Below are 10,360 nucleotides of genomic sequence, written 5' to 3'. Positions count from 1 at the left end.
TCTATCTGATTGATATGTTTTGGTAATAATTTTCAATCTGCAAATCAGATTTGGGTAAAATGAAGGGTATATAAAAACTTATGACGTCATGTAACGATTAGAATAATATGCGATTGAATATTGATAAATACTTGTGATGCCTAGAAGAGTAAACGAGACATAGAAAAAAAGCCAGTGATCAGTAAATAGAACGGAAGTGTAGAAAAAGAAAGCAAGTAATCGGTGAATAGAAGCAAGGCATTGAAAAAGAAGATAAGGGATTGTTGAGTAGAACCGTTAAACGAGTACAAGTGAAGTTGGAAATTATTTGTGATAAGGCAAATAATTCTGAACCTTCCTCGAGATATATTGGAAATATGTCTGAACTTCCTCATAACATGTTATTAGTATTCAAAATAGTCATGTTTTATATTGTAAGTGTTGTAAATTACTCAACCTTGAACCCTAATAACATCATTGAACTTGGGATGTAAGCCTCATTATTTGTAAACCACCGACTTTTTTCAGATATTAAATCATACAAATACAATACTACTTTACAAATACATATACATCATATACCAAATACTGAAATAGAATTAATTGAGCATACAGAAACTTATATACCCTATAATACCCTACGACATCAAAGATCTATACCCTGTATTTATCATTGAACCCTTGTTTATCAGATACCTAATTCTTAAACAGGCCTGAAGCTGTTCCTCATATATGGACCAGATTTGTGGTTAAACTAGATTCATGGTCATATTAGGCCAATGCGTGCCTTGGATCCAGTATAGAGAGCAGAGATGTGTGCGTTGCTCGGGGATAGTGCGTGACTGATCAGCAGCCTAATCTTGGTTTTTAAAATGAAAAGTAAATATCCAATTCTAATCATTACTTATCAAGAAATTTGATTCTTCTGAATCATTTCAATTGATCATTGTTTAACCTCAGTTATTGCTATTATGACTTGCTGAGCTAGTTAGGTCACTCTTGAAAATCTTTTATGTTATTCTACAGTTAAAAATGAAATGATTGGTGTTTTTACCAGATATATTTGGGCAATAACTAAATCTAATATAATTTCTATTTTTGAGATTAAGTGGAATATAATAATAAAAATATTAGACAAAGTAGACACGAGATTATTGATGCGGAAAACCCAAGTGGGTGAAAAACTGCGAGAGTATTTGTAACCTTACCAAATAAAATTCACTATGTATGTTGCTTGATACAAGATTAAATGATAGTCTAAGTCATGTGTAATGTGATTTGTTTTGTGTGTGTTTTTTCTACTGCAGGATGTCTATATATATTACATAAGCTCTCATTCAAAACTAACATTATCTCCTATTTTCTCTTCATAATCTTGTTAATAGAGTAGACTTAGTTATTCACCTATCCCTTATTTATTGCTTTAATTGTTGACTCCTTCTTCCCACGTCACTTGCTTCAGTCTCTTCGTGACAGCTGCTCTTCCCGTCGTGTCATCTCTTCATGATCCCGTCTAGTTGACACCTAACATTAGTCCCTGATTTTATCTTTTTAGGTAATAAATTGATAAAATCAATCATATCTATCTTCCAACTGGTAAGTCATAGTTACAATAAAGAGACCCCTCGTATGCCGTGTCATCTATCCCCTAATTGTTCCACTTTTTCATGTTACTTTTTTATTACTTCTTATCAACTCCCCATAAAACTCTTCACACCAATCAAGCTCTCATTCCTTTCTCTCTCTCAAAACCCTAACATTTCGCCTTATAAGATGGCTAAAAAGACCTCCAAAACCACCTATTCTCTTAACACTGAATCCATGGGCTCTCCGTCAGACTTGAACAAGTGGGTTCCTACTAATCTCTTAGACTCTCGTGACAACAATGCTAGTTCAATGAAAAAGGAGAAACTTGAAGAGGCGAAGCTGCTGTTTAGTGAAACTATTGAAGTTGTGATTCCCGATGTTGCTGAATGTGCTGACTGGTAACGGAAGCGATGGGTTTGCTTCTAATACTATCCCTTTGATGTCGGTATAATCTTTCCTTTTCCTAATTTGGTAAAAGATATTTCAATTACCATGCATGTCGCTCCTGGACAACTAATTCCTCTCTCCTGGAGAACATTAGTTTGTCTTGATGCTATAGAAGCTAAGTATGACTTGAAAATTGACGCCAATGTTGTGAAATACTCGTATACCCTTAAGAAATTTAGCGGGTGTCGATTTAGTTTCGTGAACAAGAATAAGGACGATCCTCTCATTCTCAACTGTGATGTCGTGAACGATAGAAAGTGGAAGCTTGATTACTTCTTTGCCAACAAAGCTACTATGGGAGATGATGCCTCTTACTTGCTTGACCGTTGGTCTTCCGACGATAATTCTCATGACCTCCAAACTTAGTTTATCAAAGAATTTCTTTTTTAATCTATCACACCTCCTTACTTTGACCATATTTTCCTTCTTTTTATTTTCTCTTTTTTTACCCCTCCTTCTTGTCTTCACATGTATTGTTTCTTGATTTTCAGAGCCGAACTTTGAGTTTGATGACAACGACACTACTTCAAAGGAGATTGTTGACAAGATCATGGCACTTTTTGTTGGGGACAGGTTATGGCCTAACTGTCTTAGTCATCCTATCAGAAACTTTGGGACCGTTGATGTTAAAGATTTTGTGAACAAAATGAAAAAGGCTAAGGCCACTGGAGTTGTTGAGAGGCCCTTACTCAAAACTGCTGCGAACAAGACTAGTAGCAAACTGGTCATCCATGATCCAATGTTAAAGTCTTCTCATTATGTGCAAAGCTTTTCATCTGAGACATTTAAAAGTCCCAAAGACGACAAAGGTGTCGAGATAAGTTTCAGCCAGATTTATGCTAGAGGTATTCGTCGCCTGTGTTCTCTTATCGTGTTTCTTTTTCTTAGCATGTGTCTTTCACTCATTTTATTAACTAGTATTGAGCCATTCTATTTAATTGTAGAGTTTAAGCCTCCTATCATCAAACCTTTGATTATATCTAGTAAGGAATTGCTTGCTAAGAAGGCTCGTGATGAAAAATCAACGGAAACTAAGTCCTCTAAGACCCCCTTTCTTCTTTCACCCAACTTTAGCCCTGATGTCAAGAAGTTGAAGACTACTGTTCCTAGTTCTAGCAAGGCTGAGACCTATACCCCCTTTGTGACTCATGGGTACACCACTCATTCCAAACCTGCTAAATTTGCATTCTTGATGGGAGACTTGTTGTTGCCTCAAACTGTTGAAGCTCGCTATTTTAAGACTCTGGACACAATACTGGATGACGCTCCTGGATAAACTTTTCATGTAAGTCATGTTTCTTCTCGCCATTCTTGTAATAAAATATTGATTATGTTATCTAAATATGTGGCACTTTACATGTTATCTGATTTATTGTAGGCTCTTCAAGCTAGCCTCATGGCTCGTGAGGTCGTTGAGAATGAATATAAGAAGCTTAAAGCTTTGGAGGCTGCTTATAATGGTTGCGCTCAAAAGTTACGAGCTGCTAAAGATCTTACCTCCTCCAACTTGAAGGCTAGCATGGATGTCCAGAATGAGTTTGATGAATTTGCTGCTAAGGTGCAATCCCTGGAAGCTAGAATGCACGAAGAGGCTCAGAAAGCTATCACCCAACATGCTATGCGTGCCAGAGTGGAGGTGATGTTCAAGCATCAATGTGGTGAATGGACGTCATAGGGCGTGAATGAGACTGTTCACATATATAATAAAGTTTATCCTGAAGATGCCTTTCCTCTCTATATTACTCAGGTCGAAGATGTTGAGCCTATTTTAACTAAGGACCCCATGTCAGAAGACAAATGAGCTTTGTTATTTCCTATTTTTTTGAACTTTCATATGAACTTTTCATTTCATATTTCCTTTTTCGTACTTTGATGATTCAACCTTTTTGGATTTTAAGACTAAGCCCTTACTTCACTTTGTAATTGGAGGATTGTTTGGCATTTCCTTTTGTTTGTGATGATGTTGATGTGACTTCTTTATGATCATTCGTGTTTTTGTTAATTTCATAGTTTACATGTTGATGACTACATGTATTTAAATATTTTGTCTTTTGGATGTATGTTATCATGTCAAAATCTCCTTCTCGCGTACACATCATATATTGATGTCGTAATTGTTTGTAGGTGCATGCACTTGTTATACGGTTAATAGGCCCTTCCCTCTAGAAACACGTTACGTTATGTTTTCCACATTCATTAAAATACACTTGATTGTAAAGTCATTCTTGACTTATAGCATTCAAAGTAGATGGGTGATAAGCCCTTCGTGACTTGCTTGTCATAATTAGTTATTTCGTGATAAATTTTTACTTGGCAAATTTTATTCTAATTCTAAAAGCACCATTCACTCTGCATTGAATCTAGGCTTACATGTAGCAAGTGTATACAAATGGGATTCATAATACACTTATTTGTAAGTATGACAATCATTTCAAGTAACATTTATATTGAAATCAAATCACACTGGAAAGTCAAATTATAAAATACGACTGAACAAAATCTACTGCTTGTACAACTATGTCATATTGACTTATTTCATACAATGTAAAAGGAAACATCACATCTAGATATGGCTAATGGACTTTACATGTGATAGAGCTTCAGGTGGACATCCTGGGGATTTGAACACCATCCATAGTTGACAATTGATATGCACCACATCCTACCACAGCCACTATCAAGTAGGGTCCTTCCCATGTTTCTACGAATTTTCCTACTAACATGTCCATCATGTTTTGAAACACTTTCCTCAACACCATGTCACCTACTTGTAATGTTCTGACATGAACATTTTTGTTGTAACTTTTGGCTACTTTCTGTTGATATATGGCCATACGTATTTTTTCCATTTCTCTTGATTCATTAATGGTGTCGATGTCATGCATCATCTCATGTTTATTAGCATTATATGTTGACAATCCATATCTGATTGTTGGCATCATGACCTCGGTTGAAAGCACTGCTTCTGTGCCATAAACCAAGCTGGATGGAGTCTGCCCTATGGTTGTTTTGGGTGTTGTTCTATCTGCCCACAACACACAAGGCAACTCCTCAGCCCATTTTCCCTTATACAAACCTAACCTCTTCTTCAAGCTGTTAATGATAATCTTGTTTCTTGCTTCGGCTTAACCATTTGCTTTTGGATAGCGTGGTGTCGACTTTACCAAGTTTATGTTGTATTTTCTACAGAAAGCTTCTATCTTGTCACTAATAAACTGAGAGCCATTGTCACACACAAATTCTGATGGAATATTGAATTTTCAAATGACATTTATTTTTAGAAAGGATATCACTTCCTTACTTTTCACTTTTCTAAATGCTTCGGCTTCAATCCATTTGGAGACGTAATCCGTCATTACCAGCATGAACATTTTTTGACCTGGTGTTGGGGGCATTTTTCCAATGATACCCATCCCCCATTTCATGAATGGCCATGACAGCATTGTGGCATGGAGTAGTTCAGAGGGTTGATATATAATGGGAGCATGTCGTTGACAGGCATCACACTTTTTTACATATTCCATGGCATCATGTCTAAGAGTAGGCCAATAGTAACCCATTCGTCATATCTTTAAAGAGAGATTTCTCCCTTCTGTATGATTACCACATTCCCCTTCATGGATATCTTGCAACATCATCTCAGCTTCATTGTTGTCTAGACATCTCTAAAGTAGTCCAGTGCTTGACTTTTTGAACAATACACCATCAACGATAGTGAAATGTGAAGCTTTCATTCGGAATATTCTTGCCTCATTGCGACCTTCTGGTTGTATGTCGTGTAACAAATAATCCTTGTACTTATGCATCCAGTTGATTGACTCTCCCCTTCATGTAAATGCATCACACTCATATTCACTTTCATTCTTTCAGTTGTTGGCTTCAATATATGAATGATTGGTATGTTAGCCAAGTTGGTGTCCTTCATAACAGCTCAAATCCCTGCCAAAGCATCAGCCTGCAAATTTTGTTCTCTTGGTACTTGTTGGATGCTGAATGTGTCAAACAACTTCTGCAAATTCTTGACGACGTCCAGATACACAGTCATTTTGTGATCCTTTGCTTCAAACATTCCAGTAATGTGGTCGACAATCAAAAGTGAATCACATCTTATGTCGATGTTCTTGATCATCATGTCTTTTTTCGTCAAGAGTCCCATGATCAAAGCTTCATATTCAGCCTCGTTGTTAGTTATCTTGAAGTTGCAACATATAGAATGTGCCACTATATCCCCCCTGTACCGATTTTAGTACAAGTTCTAAGCCAGATCCATTCACATTCGATGCACCGTCTGTATACAAAGTCTAAGTGAGTAAGTCTGTAGTTGAGAATATTTGCTACAACTCTTTCTCAGCTTGTGTCATCTGGTTTGAACTAAAATCAGCCACAAAATCCGCCAATGCTTGTGATTTTATTGTCGTTCTTAAGTGGTAAACAATGTCGTATGTACTTAACCGTATGGACCATTTTTCTAACCTTCCTGTCATCTCTGGCTTACTCAGGACCATACGTAAAGGGAAATTAGTCACAACATGTATTCTATGTGACTCAAAATAATGTCTTAATTTTGTGGACATCATGGCAAGTGCAAGTACGAGTTTTTCCAAGGACTTGTATCTGGATTCAGCATTTATCAGGCTCTTGCTGATATAATAAATTGGTGAATGCACTCCTCCATCTTCCCTTACTAGCACCCCACTTACAGCATGCTCTATGACTGATAAATATACATAGAGATCCTCTTCTTGACTTGGTTTCATTAGCAATGGCGGGTTTGTCAAGTATTCCTTTAATTCATTCAGGGCAGCTTCATGTTGTTCAGTCCAACTAAAGCCTTTATTTCTCCTTAGAATGCCATATAATAATATGCATCTGTCTGAGGGACATGATATGAACCTATTTAGGGCTGCTACACATCCGGTCAGCTTTTGTACATCTTTGACACATTTTGGACTTGTGAGTTCCTGTACTGCCTTGATCTGTTCCGGACTTGCCTCTATACCTTTTCTTGTCAGCATGTGTCCTAAGAACTTTCCTGAAGAGACACCAAAATTGCATTTTGCTGGGTTTAGCTTCATGTTAAAAGCTTTCAATATATCGAATGATTCTCGTAGATCTCGAACATGATCTTCCGCCTTCTCTAATTTTACCACCATATCATCAATGTACACTTCCATTGTTTTGCCAATTTGGTTTTTGAACATCTTATTGATTAGACATTAAAACATTGTACTTGCGTTTCTTAACCCGAAGGGCATGGCTATGTAACAGTATATTCCTCTCTCTGTGATGAATGTTATTTTCTCTGCATCAGAAGGTTCCATTTGAATTTGATTGAAGCCACTGGATGTGTCAAGAAAGGTTAGCAACTCATGTACGGCTGTCGCGTCCACCATCGTGTCAATATGTGACAAAGGGTATGGATCTTTTGGACATGATTTATTTAAAACCGTGTAATCCACACAGACTCTCCACTTGCTATTCTTGTTCTGTACTATCACTACATTAGCTAGCCATTCTGGATAGTCTACTTCCCTTATCATGCCTACCTTCAGGAGCCTGATTACTTCCTCGTTTATGATCTTGTTCCTCTCTGTCATGAACTTTCTGCGCTTTTATTGAATAGGTGTACATGTTTGGTCTACTTTCAATTTATGCTTGATGACTTCTGGGCTTATTCCCATGATGTCTTTGTTTTCCCAAGCAAAAGCGTCTAGTCGTGATGTCAGGAAATCCACTCGGTTGGATTCGATGGTTGGTGAAAGATCTTCCCCTATTAAAACCCTTTTATCTCCTTAGAAAAGTCCACGCCTACTTCTCTGGTCCTCACACTGCAATCATGGGCTTTTTTGGCTCTTCTCTAATGATACTCAATTCTAAACAAGTCTTGTAACATTCCCTAGCTGTAGCTTGGTCCCCATGGATCTCTTGCACTCGCCATGGTGTCGGGAATTTTATCACTTGATGGTATGTTGATGGTATAGCTTTTAAATCATGGATTCATGGTCTACCAATGATGATGTTGTATGTTGAATCGCAATCAATTATCCCAAATTTCTATAGAAGATTCACGCCTTGGGCATATGTTGGTAAGGCAATTTCTCTCATGGTTCTTTTTGTTTCTCCACTGAACCCAACAAGTGTGGTAGTTCTTTTTAACATGTCACTTTCAGCTAGTCCAATTTCCTTTAGTTTCATGAGCATCATGATGTTTTCCGCACTCCCGTTGTCAACCAAGACTCTTTTGATCAGAAAATTTCCTATGGGTATGGAGATTACCAATCTGTCATATTGAGTTTCTCTTTGAGTACCCTTGTCTTGCTCATCAAAATACACTCTAGGTATGTGGCTAACTTTGACATCAGCCTGTGCCACTTGCATATTTGTGTCCCATGTAATTCTCTTCGCATGTGAGTATGTAGCTCCACAGATATCTGATCCTCCTGCTATGAAGTTGATTAACTTGTGATGAGGAGGTGGGGGTGGTTGACGTGCTGGTGATCGTTCCCTTTTGTCATGTGTGGAGTGTTTCATGAATTCTGATAGGTACCCTTTCTTGATAAGGGTTTGAATTTCCCTTTGTAACACCACACAATCATGTGCTCTATGTCCGTATTCTCCATGGAAGTCACACCATAATTTCGAATCATGATTCAACTTGGGTTTGTTAGACTTGACGGGCCATTTCACCACGTTCCCTAGCTTGTGGAATTCTTTCATCATTGCTGATGGTTTTATGTTGAAACCAGCTGTCATACATAGGGGCAAACTTGGATCTTTCCTCCAATCAGCACGTTTATTTGTTGAATAGACGCGTGGCTCCTCTCGTCCATTCCTTGAGTATGGCTTGTAATCTCTTGACCTTGTTGTTGCTATTTTGTGGCTAGGTCGGTAATACTTGTCGTCGTCTTCTCTCCTGTCCTCCTCCAATCTTACCTGGGCCATGGCTTTGACCTGTACATCTTTCATTGTGCTGCATGGATATTTAGTAAGTTCTTCATAGAGTGGAGAACCTCTTTCTAGTCCCTTATAAAAGCCTCTATAGCTTTCTGTATATCAAAATTCGTGATCGTAAATTATTGAAACGCGTCAGGTAGTACCTCAACGGCTCTCTATGTCGCTACACTATCTTGTATAGATCACTCGTTGTCTTCTCAAATATTCTACTGCTTGCAAATTATGTATTGAAAACATCTACTAGATTCACGAAGGTTCATATACTTCCATTTGGAAACCCAACAAACCACTGTATGGCCGGCCCAGTGAGCATGGAACCAAAACCCTTGCACATGCACGGTTCTTTTAGATCCATCGTGATTGGTACTGTAAACATTCGTTGTTTGTATTGAGCAATGTGCTCCAATGGGTCACTGGATACGTCATAAGGTTTCATATAAGGAACTGTAAATCTTTTTGGGATCTCTATCTTTGCAATGTCATCTGTGAATGGTGAGTCCGTGTAGCTAGTTGAAGTCGCTTTCTCTAAAGGTTTTGGAACTCCTGGAATGCGTTGAATCATATCCCTTACTTCTTGAAGCTCCTTTTTCACTGATTCTAGGATGTAGTTTTTTGACCTAGATCTACGTCTAGATCTTCTCCTTTCACCGTCCGCATTTCTTTTGTCATAATCGTCGTCATGCTGCATATCATGTATGCCTTCTTCAGCATTTTTGTCCTACATTGAGTCGTCCTTGTTTTCTTCGACCATGATCATATCTTCACCTTCTTCTTCTCTATTTCCCCATCCTATTTCTTCATACATATCTAAGCGTCATATTACACTCGGAATGTGCTTCTTGCCTATTGTTTTCGTCTTGGATTTTGCTGTGGTTATCTCTCTTTTTAACGTTGCATTTTCTGATTTCATAGCCTCCATTTCCGCCTGTAATTTCTTCAGAGCTGCTGCCATGTCTGAATTGACAGTCGATTCTTCTTCTTTGTTTCCTGCTTCCGCCTCTTTTGTCATTGTGTAAAATCAATCAGATTATTAGCTAGTTTTCCACAAACGGTGCCAATTGTTTTACCAGAATTAGTTGGGCAATAACTAAATCTAATATGATTTTCATTTTTGAGATTAAGTGGAATATAATAATAAAAATATTAGAAAAAGTAGACACGAGTTTGTTGACGCAGAAAACCCAAGTGGGTGAAAAACCGCGGAAGGATTTGTAACCCTACCAAATAAATTTCACTATGTATGTTGCTTGATACAAGATTGAATGATAGTCTAAGTCATGTGTAATGTGATTTGTTTTATGTGTGTTTCTTTCTACAATAGGATGTCTATATACATAAACTCTCATTCAAAACTAACATTATCTCCTATTTTCTCTTCATAATCTTGTTAGTG

General features: G+C 37.6%; 2 protein-coding genes across 2 annotated transcripts; both read right to left on the bottom strand.

The window, feature by feature from the left end:
• Positions 1-4,613: 4,613 nt before the first annotated feature.
• LOC141673995 (uncharacterized) lies at positions 4,614-5,573 on the bottom strand. The gene is made up of 2 exons (XM_074480721.1): positions 5,315-5,573; positions 4,614-5,038 (listed from the first exon to the last, which is right to left on the bottom strand). The coding sequence occupies exons 1-2, from the start codon at positions 5,571-5,573 to the stop codon at positions 4,614-4,616; spliced, it is 684 nt and encodes a 227-aa protein (XP_074336822.1).
• Positions 5,574-8,067: 2,494 nt separating this feature from the next.
• Positions 8,068-9,976, bottom strand: LOC141673994 (uncharacterized). Its single transcript, XM_074480719.1, has 3 exons — positions 9,791-9,976; positions 9,232-9,685; positions 8,068-9,059 (listed from the first exon to the last, which is right to left on the bottom strand). The coding sequence occupies exons 1-3, from the start codon at positions 9,974-9,976 to the stop codon at positions 8,068-8,070; spliced, it is 1,632 nt and encodes a 543-aa protein (XP_074336820.1).
• Positions 9,977-10,360: the final 384 nt, after the last annotated feature.

The sequence above is a fragment of the Apium graveolens genome, chromosome 7 (assembly GCF_009905375.1).
Source record: "Apium graveolens cultivar Ventura chromosome 7, ASM990537v1, whole genome shotgun sequence".
In the NCBI taxonomy this organism is placed as follows: domain Eukaryota; kingdom Viridiplantae; phylum Streptophyta; class Magnoliopsida; order Apiales; family Apiaceae; genus Apium; species Apium graveolens.
This window is presented reverse-complemented; position numbering and strand designations above follow the sequence as displayed.